We start from the raw sequence: 25,452 nt of genomic DNA, 5'->3' as shown, positions 1-25,452 counted from the left end.
TTGCCTACTCTTTGAATGAAACAGAGATAGGAACTGTAGAGATCAGTTTCATTTTAGGTCCTTAAGCGAAAAACAGTAAAGGTATAAACTACTGTATGGACAACATTGCCTTTTCTGCAGGCACAGGAACAGATGAAAGTGATCTAAAGAAACTGATCTGCTTATACACAGCAATTACGCACACACTTGTACAGTAGTTCTGTATGTTAAATATCTTTGGGGTTGGACTTATTTACTTAACAATCTTTTCACAAGTCACAAAGATAATCACTAAATTAGTTTGATAAAGACCATATGCCCATATAATAATTATTTTAAGATCAACCATTCTAATTTATGTTTCCTGAATAAACCATGTAAAAGAAGAATTTTCTTTGTACCAGATGTTCACTTTTAACAATATAAAATAGCATAGGCAGGGAATATGCCAAATTGACAACAGCATGGTTACACAAGGGGACCATAAACCTGGACATAAGGACTTGAGACCAAGAGCTTCTATATAAGCTTTGGAGATGGAATCATAAATGACTCAATGAATGGTCTTGAAAAAGAATCAGCGTTCCAAAATGAGATATCATCAACATTGCTGGAACCTATCATTTTCTTGTGAATCTCCAGACATCTATTTTATGTGGCTTTCAGAGAGCCTGAAAGCCTCTACCTCGTGATGTTTTTTCTTGCCTTTCTTTTAAAAGTGAGCAAAGTGAGAAAAATATCTAGAAGTAAAATACTTTTAATCCTATAGCATTTTCTTAGGAAATGAAGAACTAGCCATAAACCCCCCTCTCTCTAACATGAGAGATTTACATTACAAGTATACTAAATTCATACTATAGTTTCTAAGCAAAGGAAAATTTTCTCATGAGTTTACTCCAGATTTACACTGTTACATCTCCTGGGAATGAAGTTCTTGAGAACTAGCATAATGCCAGAGTAATACATTAGCAACTGGGGTTTAAAGCTTGCTATCAAAATCCCAAATAGAGAACAGTGATGTTCCATTCTGCATAGGGAATTCTCTGGATGTCAGTAAGCTATCCTGTGACTGCAGAGGTACTCGGCTTGGTTCTATGTCCAAGCAAGTTAATAAGCATGGGATCACATTAGTTCTTGAAACAGAGGCCTAACCTGGATTTCACCTTTAAATTCTTCTAAACTTTCTTCCTCTGAACTCATAATAGTAAAGAGCTGTGACAAGTTCAAACTCACAAACTTTAGCCAAAATGTATCTAACAAAGGTTCCAACTAAATAAAGACCAAACCTCTCAGCAATCTCCATAAAACCCAGTACAGACTTTTCATGCTAATCCAAACAAATCAGAGTAACCTTATTATTAAAGATACATCTAAACAGAAACTACAGAAATCAGAAGAGCAGTGCAACTAGTTAGATTATTTAGAAAATTCATATAGGCACAGAGAAAACATTCATGAAAAAACCTGAAATAATCTGTTCAGGATATTTCTGAACACCAAAAGTGAATTTCAGCTACTGATAGTTGCAAATTTTCCATTACACTCAGTCATATTTTTATAAATCTTCAGAAATAATTTCAAACGCATAGGAATAAGAAGTAAAATTTTCAATGTGGGAATTAAAAATCCAGAAGTTGTGTTCCTCTGGACTTGTCATTCCAAACAATCTGCATCCTATACAGTGCATTCCGAAATGCACTCCAAGATGACCCAAGGGCAAAAAACGATGATGAACTTTTGTAACAAGCATGAAAATCTGCTCCATCCCCTCTTCAATTTCAGGACTACTTCATTTCAAACCTCTTTGAAAGATACAAGTAAGACAGGACATGCAAAGTCTGTGCTTTTACTGCTATGCAATAAAAGCGTAATGAGCTGACCATGTAGGGCCTGGTCGAAGCTCGCTGAAGTCAAAACAATCCTCTCAGTTGATTTCAGTGGCTTTTATACCAGGCCCTTAAAAAGATTGTTAAAAACAGCTGAATGAGTGATTTTGGCTCGGTATCATCACACCCACCCTGTTTAGCTGATTGGTATTTGTTGGTGATTTGGCAAATGCATTTACACATGACACAGCAGAAAACACGAAGTTTGGAAATAGCACTTTGTCAGTCAAAATCACTTGCCTGGGGTTAGACAGTTAAAACTATTAAGCACTGGCTGCTAATTTCAGCCAGTTAAATGCTGTTGCAAATGAAAGATGAAGCATTGCATGAAGCCATGCTAAAATGGATAGAAGGATGGTTACTTACCAACGGGGCGAGCTGTTGACATTACAATGGTGTAGTGAGAACATAAAAAAGAAATTAAAAAAAGAAAAGAATATCTGTCAGAATGCATGACGTGTAATGTTACCTTCTACTATGGATACTACCATGATTGCTAACCCCTCAAATGACAGCCTAAGTAAAATGTTTACTGTTGTTGTTTAATCACATGCCACTATTATCACATCTACTTAAGCATAGCATCTAAACAAGCTGACTGGAACCATTCTCTGAGAAACATTTTTATTATCTTCACATGCCATCACCAAGTATCATTGTTAATGCCTGATAAAAGAAAAATTGCATTGCATTAGCACAAACTTTGGGATCAAGATGAACACATCAATTTAAGCCTCAGACTGCCAAATGTCATATGCCAGTAAATGCAAGGTGTTTGTTTTCTGAGTCAAATACCAATTGAATTTTAAGCATGACCACCCAGTACAGCAGTAAGGGCTTCAGAAAGCCCAGGACAGTTTTTCTCATTCAATAACAGGCGTGAAAGCTTACAGCACACTGCTTTTTCCTCACTGACAGTGCTGATGAAAATATAACAAATAGGCTGAAATGGCTGCAGGGATTTGAAGCAAGAACTTCCCAAATCACTGCTTAGATAACTTCTACTTCCTAAAAACATTGCTGCTAAATGATCGACAGTTTAATACTGTTTCAGGCTGATATAAAGACTGAAAGCTGCTGCTGCTGCAACAAGTTGATTATAGCAACAGCCCTTCATTATACTTGTGCTGGGGAAGAAGCCTGTCAGTCCCTCTGTTAATAAAATAAAGACATCCCCTTTCAGAAGAGTTGAAAAGTTGGACATAAAATTGACTCCAGATTGCAACTGTGTAGGCAAAACTTCCCTTATTTCAGCAGCAGAAGCAGCTACACAACTCTGAGCAATGGCATAGGGATTTTTTTCTTTTTTTTCCTTTTTTTTTTTTTTTTTCCTTTTTATTTTTAAGAAGTTTACCAGCTGTATATGCTTCTGTGCAGGCTAGGGTCAAATGCAATATATGCAGATTCAAAGGTAACATGGTATGCAAGGACCTTCTTATTTCTCAGCCTTTCTATGGCTTTATCCTTACTTTGCCATACCCACTTTTTTTAACTATTTCAAGCCTGCTGCCCTTTCTCACCCATCATCTATTTAAAAACTTTCTGGCTTCTGTTATTATGGACTTACTCCTTCTTCTGCAGAGAGATGTGGAATAAGAATGACATGCATCTTTCCAAGAGAGGGCATGAAGGCTCAGTCACAGAATTCAAATCCTGTTGTTGTTTGTGACTCTGGAACACAAATTTCCTGACTGAGACCTCCTCCCTTGCTTTGAGAAGATGGAGCCATGCATGAGGGAGCTAAGGATTATGCTGTTGTTGCCAGGTTTGCAGTAGTAACTACACGACACCTGCAAGGAGCAAGGCACCCTCAAAGTACATTCTGAAATGCTACCTGGTTTTGCTCTTCTGCACGTCAAGAGGTTATGATAAAAGTGGTTTCAGACAAAACTGGCAAAAATTTAAGAATTCAGAATTAAGGCTTCCTTTAATTAAAAAGACTGTTGTTTGTAGTCCTACTAAAGTCAATGCGAGTTTGCTCAGCCCTTTGTTTTCAGAAAATTCAGAGTAATAGCCTCGTCTATTGAATTTCTTGTCTTTTCTCATTTTCTGTTGTATCCTGAACATTTAATATGCTTATAATATCGTGGCTTCCTTTGTGTTGGATAAACACTACCTATTTGACTGTAAATGACAAACCGGGGTGGGAGGGAGGGGGAATACCCGAGATAATGAAAATCTCCTTTTACTGCAGAAAAATCGATTAAATTATATATTTCCTCAGGTTTTTTTTTTTCACCTTAATTTCATCAAGTTCAAGCTTCAGTGATTTCAAAGGATTTTTTGCTTGGTTCTAGCTATTGTTTATATCACAAGTCTGGGTAGAAAATCTGAAAGGCTTGCTCCAGTATGTGTACAGTGGACACAGGTCTAGGAGCGTATAAAGCCTAGTGAACTGGTTGCCCGATTCATCAGATACCACAATTTTGCCTTTGACAAAGCACAGAGTGAGAGTATATCTGGGAGTTCCCTGTAGTGACTATTTTTCTTCTAACACAAAATTAAGAACAATCTCTTACACAAGCATATAGCAGGTAAATCCATTTCTTCAGCTTAAAACGGGAAGAGCTGCATTATCACTTATTGTCTAAAGTGAACATTGAGGTAATATTTTAGCAGATGGATTATCACAATAATCTCTTTTCTTTGTTATATACTAACATCTCCCTCCCAGCAAAGCCACTCAGTTCTTTTTTTTTTTTCCTTTGAATTCAGCAAATTAAACTGAACTGTGTCCATGCATTAAACGGATGGAAATGGAAGCTGGCCTCTTGGGTCAGTTGACCCCAGTTCTAATAAAGCAATCCATTGAGACTTTGAACATTTGATTTAATGTGTATGAAAAGAGGAGGACAGATAAAGCTAAAAATGTTTTTATTAACCTTTCACAGCTCTACTGAAAACCATCAGCATGCACCACTAAACTGTGAAATAGTGTCTGCATTGTGCCAAATTGCTGCTTATCTTTTGGAATGAAGTAATAACTATTATATTTTATTTACTTATATGAAAATATTAGCCTACAAACTTTTTCTCTTCCCATAATCTTTAGCATGTCTATATCTCCTGCCACAAAAGACATTTTGGCAACTCATTATTCTACCAGTCTTAAAATCTCCTTACCACATCAAACAGTAGCACATAAACAATGAGTGGATATCAGAGACCAAGAATATTTTAGAAGAGAATAGGTTAGTCTTTACATCGTCATACTTACAAAATTTATTTAGAATTTTCTTTTCCTTTGGCTAGGGTTTATCTTTCAGATGAAGAGTAATGGTAGAGAGTTTAGCTATGGCAGAGCTAGTCACATAAATAGATCTGCATTATGTTTGCCATTAATAAACATACTTACTTACTACATTCCTTATACTTACTAGAGAAAGGAATGTGAATAATACCCTAAGCTGATGGCTCACATATTAAAGTGCTTGCTTATGCATACATATGCATCTGTTCTTCAATAAGAAAAACATTGGAACAGCTCTTTAACTGCAGGGAGATTCTATCCTATTGAAGTCAATTCAAACTTTGCTTGAAACATCAACAGGACCAGTATTTCACCCTTGTTGTAAATCAGTGCAGTACCAGCAATTGCAAAGGGTATGTGAAACCCAAACAATGCCAGGTAAGGACATGGCCCATTTCATCAGAAAGCAATTTATCCATATAGGGGACAGGCCCTCCCTCGATGGGAACACTCACCTCGCACAGTGAGGGTAGCAGAAGCTTCCACTTTTCCAACTCGATTCTCAGCAATGCATGTGTAGGTTCCTTCATCTGTGCTCATGGCCTTCTTAATGCGCAAAGTATAGTCATCTTTGATGTCATACCTGTGTTACAGAAAAAGAATTAAAACTCTCTCTCTGGACAACAGAAATGAACAAAAACTCTCACCTGGAACATGCCAGTCTGAATCTATCCTGGAGCCAACTTTGGAAGATAAATTATTATCTAGCATTAGATAATTCCACCAAGCATTAATCTTCATGACATTTTTATTGCACTCTGCATTAGTTAGAAACTTTACATAAAATTAGTATTGCTATGTTCACTCAGTATTAGGGCTTTATTAATAATATCATTCACTTTGTCCTTGATCTAGAGCAATAAGATAAAATTAAGCTATCAGACATCAGTTATCAACACATGACAGCTCAGGTTTATCATGCCTTTAACTATGTGAGCTATGCTTTTTACCTTTTGCTGATTTGGAAATTTCCCTTTATATATAGTTTTTCTCTACAGCAGCAACCCCATAGGGAAACTGTGAACATGTTGGTAGGATCTGACATTACACGATTACAAACAATAAAAAATATATTTTAGCTCCGGAAGGTGACATTTACTGAAGAGGAACATAAAAGGAGATTTATCAATTTCACAAAATGATTCATTAAGGGTGGACAATGACATTTTCTCTTTCTTAAAATAAATTAGAAACAACTCAGTTATGCTTTGTCTGTTGTTTTGTGGGGGGGTATTTTTGCTGCTATTGCTGTAATAAGTCTAAAACTACGAAGATGTGTAAAACTTGAAATAACACAAAGTACTTCAGCGTGCAGTGAACGTTCATTCTCAAGGCATTTAGAGTGCTTACACCTAGAAAAATATTTTCAGTTAAAGTGTTATTATCCTGCACAAGTCATGCTTACATTTTAGGCTCTAACAAACTATTGTGGGCTCTCACCCAAAGCTTATTAATGTCAATGGGAAACTTTGTCTTGTGTGAAATTTCTTTGGCTTCCAAATCAGGAAAACCCTGTTTTTCAGCACTGATATTTTACTCTTGAAATACTCTCTTGTAAAAATATTTTCAACAACATTTCTATTTCATGAAATAGGAACATGACACAAAAGAGATATCCGAGACTTTAGGAGATGTCAGTACTCTTTCTCCCTGTAGACACATTCAGAACTAATCTACCTTCTCTATGTTATAAAGACCTTGTAGACTTGTTCAGCAACCATACTGAAATCATATGGAAGAGCCCCCTTAAATGTTTTGATGAATAAGAATGCAATGTAACTAGTTACAGGAAAGTTGTGAGGCTCTGTGGTTACTTCTAAATGCTTTGAGAATCTGAAACTAATTTCTGTGTACATAATACACATTGCTGTTGGTTCCTTTAGTATAGATTTGTAGAGAGAGCACTGTGTGCTAACGGACTTTAAAGCATCTTAACTCAGAGGATCCTATAAGTTGAAACGTTTAAAGTTCTGTTACGTCTAGTTAAAGCTCACAACATTAGAGCATTACTAGCAATTCTAAGAATAAAGGCAAGTCGAGACATCTTTTCACACTCACCACGATACATCATTCCATATTCACTAAGTCCATTCCATTCATTAGCAAAATAACATTCAGAAAGACCAAATTGAGGCCAACCATTCTGTCATAGATAAGCACAAACACATATAATACCCTTTTTGTTAGGAGTTACATTTAATCACACGTAAACGCAGTACTTCAGGTTTAACTAACGAATGAGAGACATGCCAAGGTGAAGAACAAGTACATGCCATGGCAAACTTCAGAAACTTTGAGGGACAATTATTTTGCTAGTGTAGTGACACTGAGGGGGATAGGGAGAACACTGGAGAACTTACTGTGCAGTGTCTGGAGCAGTACAGATCTATTGCAACTACATTCAATAGCTACATGCAGTTGAGGAACATTTCTTCTTGACTGCTTGCAAATCATGTCATTTTGCATGCTGTGCTGTACTAGTCAATGGCAAATAGAAATCACTGTTTTCATAAGAGAGAAAAGGCAAATTGTCTCCCTTAAAAATCTCAAGAATACAACAGTATCCCACAACAATGGAGCAGTTATTTGCCTTGGGTGACCACAGAATTCCAGCAAGAAAAAAATGCTTATTTTCTTGACATGAGGCCAGCCCTAGGGGACTAGAAATATAAAGTTGCATTCAGCTCCTGTAAGATGAGAAAACTCAGATCAGTTGTAACATAAACATGAGCTGGATACAGGAATCACAGCTATAAACCCAGGCAACAATTCGCCACTGATTTCATTGCTTTTTTGTAGGACAAATAACATCCTCGTGTTTCACTTAGCACTGCCGAGAGAAAATCAGATGGGCAGTGGGACTGTACCTGAGTGGTTGCTTGAACTGGGATGCAGGCAGCCTGGGACAGGGCCCTCCAGTCTGTTGTTGGGCTGCAGCTGACTCGCTCTTCTTCATGTCACCAATGTGCTGGTGCCGGCATGCCAGCCAGCTGCCTTGGAAGCTTCAGCAGCCTTTATGTCTGCACCTGCCAATCATGCACATTGTGCGAAGGCTGCATGGCATGCCAGGACGCAGAGCAGGGTACAGCCATCATCTCCCACTTGGGCCGTGAAACAGAGGGTGGCGTAAACATGTCACTATCTCAGGCCAGTTATCAATTACTTCAAGGACAGGTCCCGCTCTCCCAGTGTGCTTCTCCAACAAGGCCGTACTGTGGTATTGGACCACCCTGACAGAACATGGCATCTAGCAATTAGATTCATACATAGATGGACCCATGGGACATTATAACCATCTGCTGTGCTGAAGTATTGAAACGCTGCCCCTCAGTCATCTGTTCCACCCACACTGTCCCCAGAAGTCACCACGGTTCAGTGAAGAGCTTTGACAGATGAAGCAGGAAGGAAACTGGCTTTTAGCCTGATCCACAGCAGCACAAGGAGCTTGTGTGAGAAAGGGACCGTGAAGTAACAGGGAGTGAAAGCCTGAATATGTTTTCAGGTTCTCAAACATCCATCTTGAAGAGTGTCTTGTGTCTTCTCTGCCCCAGAGCCTCATATTCCCATAGCAAGATGTTTCTACCTGAGTTTCTGGATTAGTGCTACTGAACACTTGGGAATCAGAATCAGGGCCTCTCTGACTGCTAATCCCAATCACAGAGAGATATTACCGGACTCTTGGACTGATGATGGAACGGCAGAAAACCAGGGTTTATTGGTTAAGTTGGTCCTTAACGCTGCCACTGCACTAAGAAGGCAATGCCTTCAGAATATGTGCAGTGTCAAGAAACACCTTCTGACATTTTGCCCAAATATTGCCGAGTCCTAGCCAATTAATGCCAACATTCAGCTAAAAACATAGGGCGTCAGACAACAGTTCCACATGTTTATGGCCACCTAATTGATTTTAAGTACTTCGCTTTGCTAAACATTTGGAGGTGCTTAACCTTTTGGTTCGGCTCAGACTTCAGCCATCAGACTGAGCTGGGAGAGGTCTTTCAAACAGCCTAGATATAAACCAGCCACTTTTGGGCACCACGTTATATAATTTCTGTTCTACAAGTAATAATTAGAGCAGGTCTGCTCTTAATTAATGGAGAAAGAAGGGGTGGGCAGGGAAGTGGAAAGGAAAAAAAGAGACAGAGAGACAAGCAGATGAGAAAACACTGCTGGCGAGGAAATTCTAATAGAAATTGGGTGATTTTGAGTGAAATCTGGCAGTTTCTGGCATATATGAATGAATTCATTGTTGCTAGTTTTGATTAATGACAGTCGTACAATAGTATGCTGACAGTCACTGCCATACAGACACTTTTTTTTTTTTAATATGAAACACTGCTGAAAATGCAACCCAATCAGATTTGGCCCCTGAACAACATGTGCTATCATCACCGTACCGTGAATTGAGATTGATTGGTAACCAGCTGTGACAAAGTGGGAAAAAGAGCCTTGTCTTTTTGCAAGAAAAGAAAAGAGGAAAAATAAAAAACTGAATTGTGTCAAAACCATTGCCATCTGCTCAACCAAATAACAAATACAACAAAACACATTAACTGTTTTTAAGTATCACAAATTAATATCCTGAGGTTGGATTCATGCATTGGCTTAAGCATCTAAGAATGCTCTTGAATTGAACTGGTTTTGTCACAGTTATAATTTCCCCCCACCACCAACCATTCAAAAGTGATCCCATACTCAGTCACCACTCTTCCATGGTTATCAAATAATGAAAAGATAATTTACTGAACTTAGAAAGATTTAGCAGTATGCTGCTTTGCATTTGATACACATTTTACTGAGTGTTTCACAGAACTCCTAGATTCCCAGATTTTAAAAAATGTGCATGCAGCTATGAATAAGAATATGTGCACTGCTCTGTCTTTCACTTCACATGCACAGGTAGCAAAACTGTGTCTGCAGCTGGAGTCATTAAATTCCTAGATATCCAAGTAGGTCTAACTGGTAATACAAGGAAGTACTTGCTTCATCAGTGTATTTTAAAGTTGTGAGAATGCATTACTGAATTCAACAAATCCAACTCAAAAAGTCGTATTTCTTGCTGAAGGGAGTTTGCAAGAGAAAAAAGTCACATCTTAACTGTTGCAAACTGGCTTCAATAAAATGTACATCAATTTATACCAGGCCCCTATTTTCTTCTAAAACATTACTTTAAAATAAGTAAATAAATAAATAATCTTTGTATATAGGCTTTGCAGGCTTTCTTTTTTTTTTAGAGATGGCACAAAAATGACTTTGCTCTATTTTCCTTTGCCTGTCTGCCAGGCAGTTTTGCAAAACACGCACAAAGCTCGAAGATTACTCACAACATAAATGATTAGGGAGTCCAAATAGAGAGATGCTACCGGCCAAAACCAGAGTAAACAGGAGGTAGTTAAGGAGGCTTAAGCTTCTGTCTCCACTTCTCTTTTGTGGTGCTGGCACTTCAGCTCCCAGCATAGTGCCACAGCTTTTCACTGGCTCCCAGGCTCTCTATGCCAGACAGAGGGAGCCAGAGAGGAACTACAGTGAGATAGGAAGCACAAGCTCATTCACCTGCTTGTGTGATCCAGAAGCAGAACAGAGGTCCTCCACCTCCATTCCCATTAGTGATGCAGCCACCTCTACTGCGAGCTCCCTTACAAGAAAGGTTGGGGTTTTTTCACTTCCATCCCATGCACTGATAAGTGGAAGAATAAAGGAGCACAAACCCATGTGACAGCTTTCTGAGGGAAAGATAAAGGAGTCTCTTGTTTTCCGTCACTAGCCAAACCTGAATCAGCGACAGAGAGATCACGAATGTATATATTTGTGTGCGCTGGTCTCAAATTACTCTGTTGTAGCCCTGAAATCAAGGCTGCTTGTTGTGGGGTGGCTCTAAGACACTGCTTACAGCTATGATAAATTGAGCTACCAGGAGCTATCTGCAAGGTGCTGACAGGACAGCTGCCACTTACATCTACATGTGCAGATCCCCATTTATTCTTTGGCTACACCGCTCATTGCAGAGAAAGGTATAAAGCAATGTGACATCACCTTGAATTTCTTTGCGCGAGGCATATGTGCAAGCAGTCATATAAAATGGTTCATTGACCTTACGCCAACAAACCAGAAAAATAACTGATTCAGGTTTGTATAACTGATTCACTATTTTGATTTTCTTAAAATATACTGAAAGCAGGTTCTGATTTAGTCCAAAATCTTTTATGGGTTGTGATCTGCAGATTATTTGTAATTTTTTATAATGGACACTCTCGACCGACATAACAGAAAATACAAACCCACACTGCACTGTACCTTAAACCACGGCATTCCGTAAAACGGCATAAATCTCATCAAAGATGCATACAACAGTTACAGTCATTGGGCCAACACTGTGAAACCATACCTATGTTAAAGGAAATGGTGTTTTACAACTTCTCTGGAAGCATTGCACTGTGCGGTACTTCTTTTACATGCAAACATACATACGTGACTGCATTTAACTAGTGCCTCACAAAATCAGTAGCCATGCATTCACGAGAGAACCAAGAAAGAAAAATTAAAACTGCTTTTTTATTTGCTTTGAAATAATTTGGAAACAAGCAGAAGTTAAGAACGAAACATATGTTTGGGAATCAGTGACTCAGTAAACTCTAAACTGACGCAGGCTCCATCTTCTACCTTTGCATCTCTGTCTGAACAGAGAAGTACTCACACGGAATTACCACATGATAATTACCCAAAATGGGCTTCTGATTTGATTTTGGTTTGAGACAGAGCTTCACATTTCAAAAACTAGAATGTTGGTGGAAGTATGAGCTAAGAGACCATGTAATGACTTGGCATGGAGACATATCTTCCTATCACCAGAAGTAGTCCCTTCCCTCACAGATGAGACACATTTGTCAGGCACTTGGAGAGATTTGCATTATTAATGCCTATGACATAAAATCATCTGTCAGAAAAACACCTTCGATTCTCAGGGTTACTTGCTCAGCACATGCCACTGAAATTAATTTTAAAGAAAAGAAAAACACTGGGTTTTGTCAATTTCCTTTTTAAAAAAAAATCAAAATGATACTGCAAGGGCTGGGATACACTAAGAAGATCTGAGCACCAGAGTGGCATCTTGCACTCACTAAATATGGCTTAATGCATTTTTTTTTAACATGAGCACACAGATTATGAGTAGTTTGAAATAAACAGAATTAGTGTTGGCCTGTCTATTATTATTTGCCTTAGATGATCTTAAGGTCCTTTCCAACCTTAACCATTCTATGATTCTATGATTAAGTATAATGAATGATTCTGATAAACTTGTCAGAGAATTAACTGAATATCTTCTAATCTGTATTTCAAATCAGTAACCAGCCTTGAAGTGCTAATTAAAGATGAAGTCATGTTAATGTCTTCATGAAAGTGCCTTCAACATTGCAGTTGAGCCAGAAGTTACACTATTAAAAAGTACATTTTGCCATTGTTAAGTAATGCTCAGAATATGACTTACCAATAGGAACTGGTGAGTAGATCTTAGGGTTAAAACTTTAACCTTGCAGTGTTTTCACAGACAGTTTTTGCTTGTTTTTAACTGAGATGACAACTTTTGTATCCCATGAAGGGATGGAACGTATTACAGCAGAAGAAATCCCTGCGGGCCAGTCATTCCAGTAGCATCAGTGATGCTGTGGTCAGAGCTCTTGAATCTTAGTCCCACTTGAACATAACTACCAGCTTCCCTCTCCCTGCTCTCCTGTGGGTTTTACAGGAAAACTGCATAATTAACTATATTCACATTTTCATTCTTCAATTTTAATAGTCAATAAACTGATAATAGTGAGCTTAAACTGTTCGATATCCTTATACTTTTCAAGAAAGCAGTCTACCTCAATATTTTGAAGCTTGTAAATACAATGTATAAACTATGTGATTACTAAGCTTTTACTTCGTATACTCTGCTTTTCTGACAGAAAGATTCAAGCACTAGAATGACTATTTTGAGTGAAATTCTACATTAAGTAGAATTAAGTGAACCAGTGAGTAGAAAATTCAGAGAAATCCATGTTTGAGGCTACTACTACTGGCATTGATTTTTTTTTTCAGAACTGTGCTACTGACTTCATTAATTCCCTGAAATTTAACAATTCTTGGATGCTAAATAAGAGAGAATTAAAAAATAAAACATTATCTTGTGGCAACCCTATTTCAAGTGCACTGGCAGTCATCACTTCATAGATCACCAGTGGTTCACACAGCATAAAGAGAAAACATGTAGACAGGACACAATTCCTTTATGGTTGCTGTCCGTGGAGTTGTAAAGATATTTGCCCAACCTTGACCCTTATGTAATCAACTGGAGACTGTTTTCATGCATCTGCAAACAGACTGCCTGAAACAACAGCTCTTCTTCAGCTGTGTAGTGAGGGCTGATGCTTAACATGAAGCCAATTTAAATGTCAATGTTATTAACCATTTTTCTGTTGATCAGTCTAGCAGAACCACACATTTAACATTTTGCTCATAGCATTTAATATTTCATACAAACTGAATGGTAGATAACACTGGGTTAGACTGTAGACCTCTGGGGTAACTGTGGGACAATGCATTTATTTACAGGACTTTCTTCAATACCATGCCTTGAGGGATTTAAAAAGTCAAAAATACTCTAATTTACACTTTCACTTGGCCATGCATTCCTCAGAAAACCGTAAGGAATATTGTTTTCACTTATAGAACAGGAAGGGATCACTGACAGTCAAAATATCAATCAGAGAAGAGGTATACTCAACCAAAAGAACAACAGAATAGGGTACCCCACCAGCACTGGGCTACATCATCCTGACACTATATAGAGAAAAAATAACCAATCCCTGCTTCTCTTTTACACCTCTTCACCTCTCTATCTCTAAATGATACCTCTGGCTTTACAGAAGAAGTTTTCTCAAATGATTCAACATAACAGCTAAAAATATGCTTACATTGCACTCTGCTGAGATGTGCCTGTGTTCAGTTAGGCTACACGGATTCTCTGCAAGTAGTGCTGCTGCTTGTCCTGTGCCAGACATGTGCTGCATTAAGCCCAAGATAACAACATCCTCGGAAAACAACCTCTGTTCCCTCCAGATGTACGTAAGAATACAAACAGCATACTAAACCTCCTTCTTTCACTGTCTCTTTTTGACAAGCCATTAAGAACACCCAATCTTCTCGCCTATGCTCCTCATAAAGGGACTTAATCTCTTCCTGATGCTTTCGCTTAGGAAACAAAAGATGGGCTTGCAAATCATACTGGATCTAACCAGAGGTGATGAATAGTACATATGATACAGCTAATATGAAAAACATGCCTTTTCCCTGACCCTTTATTTAAAATCATTAATTGTTATTAATTCCAACAGAAATTTGCTGATGTAACCAAAGATTATATCCATTACACAACTAAAACACACTCTTTAATTAATTTTCAATACACATTAGACTGCATTTTGTTACAATCTGCACAAAGATTAGCTCTACCAAAGCACACAGCACTGTAGTGTTATTAACTCATATTTCATTGAAAGGTCATTCTCCCCCTGGTTGTATCTAGAGGAGACTGTAGTTAAATACCTCACTATTCCATCCACAGAATATAAATAGAATTATGTAGCACTGTGTTGATTCTTAAAAATTACTGTCTCTCTGGCTTACAGGCCCTATCCTGTGACCATGGATGTGGTGGGTTGACCCTGATTAGATGCCAGATGCCCACCAACTGTCCTGCCCTGAGGAGGAATGAGCGGCAGAGGCACCACGTGATAAACTGACTACAGTTCCCATTCCCCATTCCCCTGTGTCACTGGGGGGGGGAGGAGGTAGAGAAAATCAGGAGTAAAGTTGAGCCTGGGAAGAAGAGGGAGTGGGGTGAAGATTTAGTTTTTATTTTATCATTACCCTACTCTGATTTTTATTGGTAAGAAATGAAACTAATTTCCCCAAGTTGATTCTGTTTTGCCTGTGATGGTTATTGGTAAGTGATCTCTCCCCATCCTTATCTCGACCCATGAGCCTTTTGTTATATTTTCTCCCCCTAGTTCAGGAGAGGTGTTGGAAAGATGAAGTGCCATTTGATGGGCACCTGGTGTTCAGCCAGGCTCAACCTACCACAATGGAGAAATACAAATGCAGAACATCTCTAGTGATTGGGCCCTTTCTGTATCTACTCTTAGAAAACCTAACTTTTCCGAGTTTATTGGGATAAGGTTTGCTGTCAGTTGTATTTAAATCCATTTCAAAGATTTTGGAAGACAGTAATATATTTTTAAAATTTCATCATTTACCCTTAGTATTTAGCTCACAAGAAGCCATGGAGGAAAGCACAGAAATTAGAGTAATTACTGAAAATTCACACCTATCAGAAGTGTGACAGACAGTATTTCTGCCCAGGCTATGTGTATACAATTACTTTTCAGGCACAAAGAGACCAGTTTTAAAACCAGCAAGACATAGACTTAAAAAATAACATCTATACAGGCTTTTACTGTTGGGGCTGACGTATATACTAGAATAAGTTAAGTCTATGCATTAAGAATGTACTTTCCCAAATAATTTTCCATGAAAATTCCTACTCTTTAGTAAATAAGGTTACTATGCTGTTTATGACTTTTACTGCTGCGCGTCACTGCTCTGTTTCATTTAATAACATACAATCTCTTAACACTTAGCAATATATTTTGTGTAAACTACACACCATTTTTGCTCTGAAGCAACACTCTTGGTTCTCTGCCTATGCTCCCATTGCATGAGAGGTGCATAAACCAAACACCTCTTCCTGCTGGTGCAGTTGCCACTTTTCATCTCTAGCACAATATTCCTCTAATCAGACAGTGCCTGTAAATGCAACTTACAAGAGCAGGTTGTAATTTCATTAAAGATGCATCTACTGAGCTAAACCAGCTGTTCTGAGCTGGAACGCAAAAAAAAAAAAAAGGCCCATGTGATTGCTACTCAGTCATTTTTAAGGCAACTGAAAAATACATTTGCTGAGCTAACCTCACTCTCCGAAAGAGCTGGCACTGCTAGCTTCTTCTGTGTGAGAGGTTTGAACAGTTATTACAGTGTGCCATAAATTTTAACTTGTAATTGAAAATCTCTTCACTTCCTAAAAAAAAAAAAAAAAAATAAATAAAAAAGTCCATATTATTTGCTATGTAATTACAGACTATGCAGCTGCTCTCTTCAGCTTCGCTAGAAAATTTGAAGACATGAAACACTGTACAAACCTTATTCAAATTTGATTCAATTGCTAGTCATAGACATGCCACTCTCATACTGGAGGCTCTCAAATAATATTGCTTTCTTCCTGTTACCAGGACTAAAAAGCAGACGAATCAGAAGCTGATCCAGGCCATACTGAGTTCCTCTCCACGCAGGAGACCATCAGCTCCTTAGCAGGAAAGCATCATCTCTGTTTCTGCCAAGCAGACATCAAAGGGAAAGCTACCTGGATATGTGGCTGGAAAAAATCTGTAATGTATAAAGACTATTTTTATTTCATTTTCAACGGGTCCTGGTTATTATACATGGCCAATATTTGGAAGGAAGCCTTGCATCCTCAGAACAAACTGATGTCCATCTGTTCTCAGTTTTAAAGCATGGTTATTCATAAATTTCTGGGTAATTACATAGAAACTTCAACAAAATGGCTAAATTACATTTTTTTTCATAGTCACATTTTCAAAGATAATAATTCCTTCAGAAGCTGCTTTTTTTCCCCCTCATTCAATCCAATTGCAACTGGAGATGCTTACAGTTCACCAGGGACCTTTATAATTAAAACTGTAACAGCCTGAAATTGTTTTCCAATTATTACTCAACACACCAATCGGTGCAGCAATACTGTTTATATTTGCCACCAGAAATAAATGTGATTACTTTTCTCTTTGCTTCCACATGTGTCACTAAAAAAGCTAAAAGGAAGGAAAATAGAAAAACACAGAAGGATTTCTGAAGGCTATGGATGCAGTATCACTGATTCTGGCATTCACCAGGAGAATTACAGAAACAAAATGCATACACAATTTCAGTTTATCCCACTTTGCTGGCACTGGACTAGCTTCTGAAAGCTGAACTAACAATAGACACGTGAAAATTTGCACGAATTGTTGAAACAGGTACCTACTATAATTGTCTTGTAATCTAGGGATGAAGCCAAAGGAAATTATTAACAGAATGAAAACAGATGTGCAAAGAACGTCGTTAGGTGTAGAAACAAGAAAATAGATATTGAAAACTGTAAGACAAATAGCTGCACAGATACGCTCAGAAGAAACTCTGTATACAGAAAGAATTAAAAAGGACATTGCTTGAGGGATTCCTATTTCACTGTAGATCTTTATAATACAGGAGCTCAGAAGATCAAGCTAATTTTGGTTTTGCCTCAAAAGAGAAAATAAAACCCTTCCCACTTCATCAAAGAGGAAAAACCTTTCTTCTTTCTAAGAAGAAATTTTCTTCTTAATTTATAAAGAAAATTTCTTCTTAAATTATAAAGAAGAAATTATCTTCTTAATTTATAATTTATTTATTAATTTATAAATTTATAAATGCTATATTATCATTTTCTCATCCATCTATTCATTTAGACTACACCTGGGCAAATTTCTTTTCTTGCATTAACAAATCCAGAAAAAATAATAGCTTTTCTTTTAGCTGTTCCAAGTTTATCTTCCTCGATCAAGCGCCACACAGCATCGTTTGGAAATTTCCACTTTTTGGACAGTGAAGGGACTGCTCACATATCTTGCTATACAAATGATACAGTTCAGAAAAGGAAACATACAGTCCTGGTCACCAGATGTATTTGCTTTTTTAGCAGATGCTGGACTCTACTAGATGACCACAGTCTATGTGGCTCAGGTGGTGGCAACTTGCTACACGGGCAGGGGCAGTGGTAGTCCTCTATTACCTGAGATTGTCTCCAGTATGACAGTTGGCGACCTTGCCCCTTCTTCACCCACCCCTCTGATGCTCTGAGAAGCAGAGATAAATGAAGACATACCCCCACTTTCTGCTTTAAGATGCCAAAACACAGCTAATAAAATGTTAAACAGCAGAGTAAAAGCACTGCAAAACATTGTGAGTAGTTTCTGAGCCTGAAGTTGATTATGATCAGAATGTATCTGATGAACCTTCTCTTCTTCTAGTTAAAAGCCCAGTGAAAACTCTTTCTATGATTCCTGTTACATTTTTTCTTTACAAATACATCAGGAATGAACAGAAAAAATTACCCCTAAGGCCATAATACTATGTTTTTCACAATCAGATATAAAAGAAAACAAAGGAACATAGTCATTAGAAAAAAACAAATAAAAAGTTAAACCTAGTCAAAGGCAATGTTCGTTCATCATCTATTACTTCTGCTTATAAGACTTAGAAGTAGAGATGATTTAAAACAACAGAAGTAGCACGACAGGAAGAACAAATCACAGAAGCACAATGTATTTACTATGACTACACTACAATGCATGGTTAAATGGCAAACAAAGAGGAAAAACTCATCCTGCCATCCAAAAGTCTGATCTTCAAAATATTGTATGTACTACATGCATCTACATTTACCAATACAATTAGCAAAACAGCTACTTGTTAAACAACGTAATTGTTAAACAACACAAACTAGCCACAAACCATTGCAGCTACTCTTTTTTAAGATCATGATTGGAGGAGCAGAAATAACACTGACAGCCAGTCTACATAAGTCTAGTGTTTAAAGCACTGGTTTCAAGAACAGAAGATTTAGATTTTTTTTCTCCTTTCTTCAAATTCCATTGGCAACATCCCAGGAATAACCAACCCTTGCCTTTCCCTGATGGGAAAGAACAATCGATTGTGGTGGGCAAAAAAAAAAAAGGCACTATTCATCTCTCCTGTTGAAATTAAAAGCATGGTGCAAAAGTGAACCAGGTGTCACAGGTCCAGAAGGATCAGTTGGTTTATGCAGACCTGGGTTCTAATTCCTGGTGCCAGACCTATTTCTGTGTTAACATCTTTTAATCTAATAATGATTCAGCATCAAAACTAGAAAGAGTTCCAGAAACCAAGGACCAAACTCTGTTCTGTTAGCTGACAGGAGCCAAGATAATTTAATATCCTTTTATAAGGCAGACTCTCATCTCCTGCTTTCTTTGGGATTTTCTCCACGTTTGTTCCAGACTAAATGAATCTTTCTTGAACACAAGGGGCCTGTTCCAGATTTCAACTTTGTTTTCCACTTCTGCTAGCCTAGTATTTTGATTCCTAAAGAGGAAGGTTTCCCTCTGAGACTTAACAGAGATGAGCCAAAAAGCCAACAAAGCCCACCACAGCGCTCTGCTTCCAATTCATCCTGCTAGTGCAATGGAATGGCTCTGCAACTCTGCAGCCAAATCTTCTTCCTTTGGTATCAGCATGTTATTATGAAGGCTATTATCACCAGTACATTCCTAAAACATCTTTACTTTCTCCAGCAAATTCAGTGAACACCCATGTGCTCACAATACCTACGCATCGCTTTTCTTCCTTCCACAGGAATCCATTATCTGGACAACTCAACCAAGATTGGGTTTCCCTGCTTAGCTGGCTCTGGAACAGGTTTTGTAGTGCCAAAGACCACTTTATGGGAAATAAATCTTGGCCATAAGGTCAAATAACAAACTATAAGTAGTAGGGAGTGATTCCAGCATTACTCAACAGTTGGAATTTGAAAGTGTGGGGAACATGAATGTTGGTCTCACCTTCCTCTCGGTAAGTCTGCATCATCTTTCTTCCACCGGACTGTGGGTGTAGGATCCCCCTGCACCTGGCACCGGAAATCCACAGCCTCCTCCTCCAGCACCACTTGGTTAATTGGTCGCCTGAGAAATGTGGGCCGTTCTTGAAAAGAGACATTAAAATTCCTTAGTGAGTCAGAGGGTTGAAATGAACACTTTCGACTTTTCAGCATCTTTCTGTTTACCAATTCACAGAATAAAGAAAGGAGGCTGAGCTCCACAAATTCAGACAAGTGGAACTGATGATGTGCATAAAGAACCTGGAAAACTCCAGGCTGGAGAGCCAGGGGCTGTTGCATCTGGCCCTCACGTGGGAGCTGAGTGCCAGCAGAAGGAAGCCTGTGCTAGCACTGACTACCCATATGCCACGTAAGGGGAGAGGTCTCCAATGCCGTGCCCTTCACCGTGAATGTTTTGGCTCTGCACTCCTGCGTACATAGAGCGTGATCTAAAAGCTCCTGCCTGCCCTAGCAATGTATGAGCTGCCAATGGGGATATCCTGCCTTTGGCAATAATCAATATCTTGATGCTTCAGAGGAAAACATAAACTGTGTTATGAATCTCAGCCAATTGTGGACTATTCTACAGAGGTCAGAGCTTCCCTGATCCCCATCACTAACTTCACCATGGAAAACTAAATTAAGATCTGAATAATAAGTTCTGTTTACTCTTGTTATGTTAGCCTGCACAGCTACAAATATTATTAATCATCATAATGTTGTACAGGCCTGCTTAAAATCCAGATGCTGAGCCACAATCTGATCTCAGTTATACTGGTACAAACTCAAACTACCGGTAATTTCATTTGATAGGATGCCACTGGGGTTAGTTTCCAAGTTGCCTTTGGATTGCATAAATTTTGTTCTGTCCTCTCCTAGCTATACAACACTTTTACTGTCATAAATTATTTATGCTAGTTAAACCATTGTAACATTGGGTTTATATGAAACAGTATTTCAAGACAGGGCTTTATCATAAAGATATTTAAAACTGGTTATACACTGCGTTTCACATTTCATCCTCAGCAAGTTGAAGGGTATGATGTCACTGAGAAACTTATTCAAAATTCACACAGATGCAAACGGTAACAGATACTGACTCAGGCAGTTTGTCTTGATAACTACAGAGCTGAGTTTATGGGTTGGCTGTACATGTTTATTATACACATAATAATAATAATAACAACAATAATAATAATACCAACATTAAAAGAACATTAATAACATTGCAAAATTAAGCACACAGCACCTCAGTGCCAGAACTAAAAGGCTGTCTGTGTGCCCTTTAATCACTCCCTTTCTATTTATGCCTTACGGGACTGGCTACAATTATATGATCGCACACTATTTTTTCCCCAAACATCTTTAGATTGCTGGTATTCATTTAATAAGCAGGTGTTTAATATTTTGTTATAGTTGTTCCATTTAGTGGGTGGCCTTCTGTCATACTACTCAAACTTCACTTCAAAGGCAGAATTATTAATTTCCTCATGACCTCCACTGCACCCATCTTAATGCTTTATAAACAATTCTCTTATTTTCATAGCTCCTCTCTGAGCTGCAATGGAGAGCTAAGAAAGCAAGGGAAAAAATATCTCCTAAATTTTGATGCTCAACCTGAAACACAAAACTGCCTTTTTTTTTGGGGGGGGGGGTGAAAGTTAGCATTAATTTTTAATTCAGTTACAGCCACTAAAATGTTTATCACTTGTACAAATCAGAATATTAAGTCAGAAAATAAGGAACACAAAACCACCTGTTAATAATTATGTAAATGAGTGACAGCATCACACAGGAATTCCATGATATGAGCAGAGGGACCTATTGGCCACAAAAACATATTTTGTCAGTAGAACAGACATGCTCAAGAATCTATAGCACTTTTCCAGATGCTAGAGATAAAAACATGTCTAACGGGCAGAGATTCTTCTGCCCAGTTCTCCCAAGCCATTGCTATTGTTCTATTCCTAGTCCTGCTCAGGACCTGCAGGTTCCATTAGTGTTTGGGCAAGTAAATTCAGTTCTAGTCTCTCTCTCTGCACCTTGGAGTCTGTCTTTATTCCCTGTTTCAAGTCTGTGTACGAGCCATATATAACCTTCACTACAGCTCCTTGTCCTGAGTGTTCTTCCGTGTATGTACTTTCCTGACCCTTCCCCAGCTCCATCTAGGTTTGCTCCTGCCCTCACCTATGTGTCTTTGCCAGCCTGTACCAGTGCCTCAAGCCCCTCTTCATTCCAGCCACTGCCTGTGCCAGATCTTTCGAGCTGATGACTGCTTCCTTATTCCTGATTTGTCTGCTCCTAGCCCAGAATATTGCTTTCCACAACATTAACCCAACAAAAATTAGTTGAAGTAACCAAGCATCATCTCAAGAGAGTGACAGCAGCAGGAGTGCAGTGAGGTTGCAGGAAAATGAAGTTCAGACCTGCATTCTACCTTGTCTCTCTGATGTATGAATTGATGATTTATTCTTTGTTTAGGTAGGGGCACATTTGGCTAAATTTAGTGAAAATTCTTTGGACAAGCAAAAAAAAAAAAAAAAAATTGCATCTCTGGCATAGTGTAGCCATTTCCCATCAAATTTTAGGTACCAGCTATTCAATATGAAGGACCTGCATTTCTCAGGACAAAAAACGTCCTCCATTCCTCTCCTTCAAATCCTCCTCCACTTCCCTCCAATTACCCCTTTTGCCTCCAAACTGCAGGAACTTTAACATTCTTAGAAAATAATTATTTTGGTAATCTAAAAAAAAATTAAATTGTTTTCAAATCCAGCATGGAATATTTTGGATAAAGCCTTTTAGTTTGACAAACTTATTAAAACTGGACAAAGTAACAAAAGCATTAGTTGTTACCCTTAATGCTAAGCAATGCATTTGGCCTGTCTGTAATTATGTGGATCTAGAATGGAGTATCTTAATGAAACTTTCTGTAAGTTTGCAACAGTATCTTATTGTCAACTTCTCTCCTAAGAAGAGCTCAGACCAACCCCTGCTCTGAGTTCATATACAACACACTCTACATTTTGGTATTTGTTTTTCAAGAGATCATCCTACACCAAGAAATTTAGATCCAGATCAGTATCCTCATAGGTGATTTAGAGACCCTGGTTCATCCACATTGAATTTAAATAACTCTGCATGTGCCTGTATGTTGGCTTGGTCTGCATACAAAAATGATTTTAAACCATGTTTATAAAAGCTGCCTTTAAACAGCTAAGAAACTAATGTATGCATGTTTATGAAATTGCTACTTGTGGCTGTAAATCCTTCTATAGAGGAGATGAGAAAATACATTTCTATCACATTTTGAAGAGAACCCAGCTGATAAGACAGGAAATGGCCCAAAGGTCATTAGGTAAATCACTTGATTCCACATCAAGGATTTGATGTATAAGGAGTATACACACACGCTTCTCAAACTGTGTATTTCCCAAACCAGTTAAGAAATTGCTAGAAAATAAATAGCTATGTAAGTACAGATCCCAGCTGGCAAGGACATGCAAATATCAATAACTGTTCTTTCCATTTTCCCATCATCTCTGCATTTTGTACAGGATGAATCAGGAAAGAATGAGTTCTCTCTCATGTTGTTTCCTGGATTTGTATCACTCAGACAACCCTGTGAATATGTCCAATAGCTAATTATACAGCTATAAAGTGATCAGAGTGAATGCGATTGCCAATGCAATTAACATTCTTTATGTGAGATTAACTGGATTTGAGTCACCTGCATAACTTGCTTACAATGTTAATCTCTCAGGAGACAGAGCACTGCTTGCCCAAGCATGCTAAATAAAGAAGGTTTCTTCACACAGCCAGATCAAATTTAGTTTCAGAGCTAAACTTGAGAAAAATTATTTGTATTTTCTCTCCTTTGAAATGGTTTGCCCATAAATAAAGCCTTGTGGTATAATTAAACATTGTTACTCTGTCAACAGCATTCAGAACACAATATATTCGACAAACAAGAAGAAAGGGCAATAAATTAAAATCATAGATATATATAAAAAATTTAATATAGCTATTTTATAAGCTTTCACTGAGTAAATAAAGTACCTACTTCCCAGACTTTTCTCTGATGAATATTAAAAATCTTTGAAGAGAACTATAAAATAGGTCATGGTTATATGTCATGTCAACCAGTCGTTCCATTACTAGGGTGACCTTTATAACTTCAGAATAAACTTTGCTTGCAGTTATAAAACGGGATTGTTAATGCAATCTGGACACACACCTACAATCTGTTGCAGTGCTTGAGATCTGCACTGCAAGAAAACCTACAGAACCGATCCTAACCAGAAACACAAGAAAATCCTTTCCTTGCTTTGGGTGCTGACACAAGTTAACCCCAGAACTCAATTTTTCCTCTATTTAACAATTGGTCTGAGTAACAGAGTCTATTAGAGAGACTCAGATGACCTTCAGATGTATTATTGCCCTTTCTCTGTTTCTCAAAAAGTCAGACAGCCATATATGGGACCTCAATCTAATTAGAATGATCCTTAATATATTTTCTCTGCTGAGGCAACTGCTAGAGTAAAGGATTTGATGGTCCCCATAATGTGGAGGCTCAATCTGATTTAGAACTGTTTTCTCTGTCTTTGCTGGAGAGAAGGCATCGGGGTTTTTTAAATGTTTTTGTGTTCTAGAAAGAAATATTAAAACACAAAGTAAAAGGCTTTGGGGAGGGATTTAATTGCAAATAGTTAAAAATAAAAGTTTTTTTTCACATAGTGTTCTAACGTAAAGGGTAAAAAAGAAACACTAGATGGCTGGAAGTACATTTCAGAATGCTGTCAATAGCTTAGATATTTCATAAACTAAAACATGGTCTGGATAAAGTAAAGCTTTCCGCCAAAAATGAAGATGTGGAAGAAGACAGGATATAAGGATCACACTGAATTTACCTATGTCGGCCAAATAAATGAAAATACAATTGCAAAAGCAGATGGTTTTATATTTAAAGACATTCTTCTACTGCCTCTTTTTAGGCACTTCACCATTCTTCATTTGAGAAATTAGCACTCCTGTAGACATTGCAAACTTCTACACTTTAAGCAGTACCCAAGGTGTGATGAGATTGCACAGTGAAGGCATGGAACACTGTGAAGAGGCACATGCAAACAAAGTAGAATGATTTTTATCAATTGTTAGTGTTTTCCTCCTTTCATATACATCTATAACTGTGTTAATTTCAGGTTTTACTGAGTATTACATATGGATTTTGGAGACCAAATCCTTTTACAACTCGTCAGCACCTGTAGATAACAAATACTGCTGTGCTGGTTTTGGCTGGGGTAGAGTTAATTTTCTCCATAGTAGCTAGTATGGGGGTATGTTTTGGATTTGTGCTGAAAACAGTGTTGATAACACTGGGATGTTTCAGTTACTGCTGAACAACACTTGCACAGAGCCAAGGCCTTTTCTGCTCCCCACCCCACCCCACCAGTGAGTAGTCTGGGGGTGCACAAGGAATTGAGAGGGGACGTGGCCAGGACAGCTGATCCCAACTGACCAAAGGGATGCCCCAGACCATATGGTGTCGTGCTCAGCATATAGAGCTGGAGGAA

The 25,452-nt window shown here is 38.1% G+C and overlaps 1 protein-coding gene across 20 annotated transcripts in view; it reads right to left on the bottom strand.

Moving 5' to 3' along the window:
• ROBO2 (roundabout guidance receptor 2) overlaps positions 1 to 25,452 on the bottom strand; it is a 1,090,001-nt gene that overhangs the window by 114,209 nt on the left and 950,340 nt on the right. For 14 of the 20 annotated variants that reach the window (XM_030471548.1, XM_030471544.1, XM_030471547.1 and 11 more), the window contains 3 exons: positions 19,845 to 19,983; positions 5,571 to 5,698; positions 2,232 to 2,243 (listed from right to left, as the gene is read on the bottom strand). In XM_030471548.1, coding sequence (XP_030327408.1) covers positions 2,232 to 2,243; positions 5,571 to 5,698; positions 19,845 to 19,983 — 279 coding nt within the window. The remainder of the gene's footprint in view (positions 1 to 2,231; positions 2,244 to 5,570; positions 5,699 to 19,844; positions 19,984 to 25,452) is intronic. The other 6 variants (XM_030471537.1, XM_030471552.1, XM_032919751.1 and 3 more) reach the window with 1 other exon arrangement.

This window comes from Strigops habroptila, chromosome 2, assembly GCF_004027225.2.
Source record: "Strigops habroptila isolate Jane chromosome 2, bStrHab1.2.pri, whole genome shotgun sequence".
NCBI classification, from domain to species: Eukaryota; Metazoa; Chordata; class Aves; order Psittaciformes; family Psittacidae; genus Strigops; species Strigops habroptila.
Note: the sequence above shows the minus strand (reverse complement) of the source record. Positions and strands in the feature narration are given on the sequence as shown.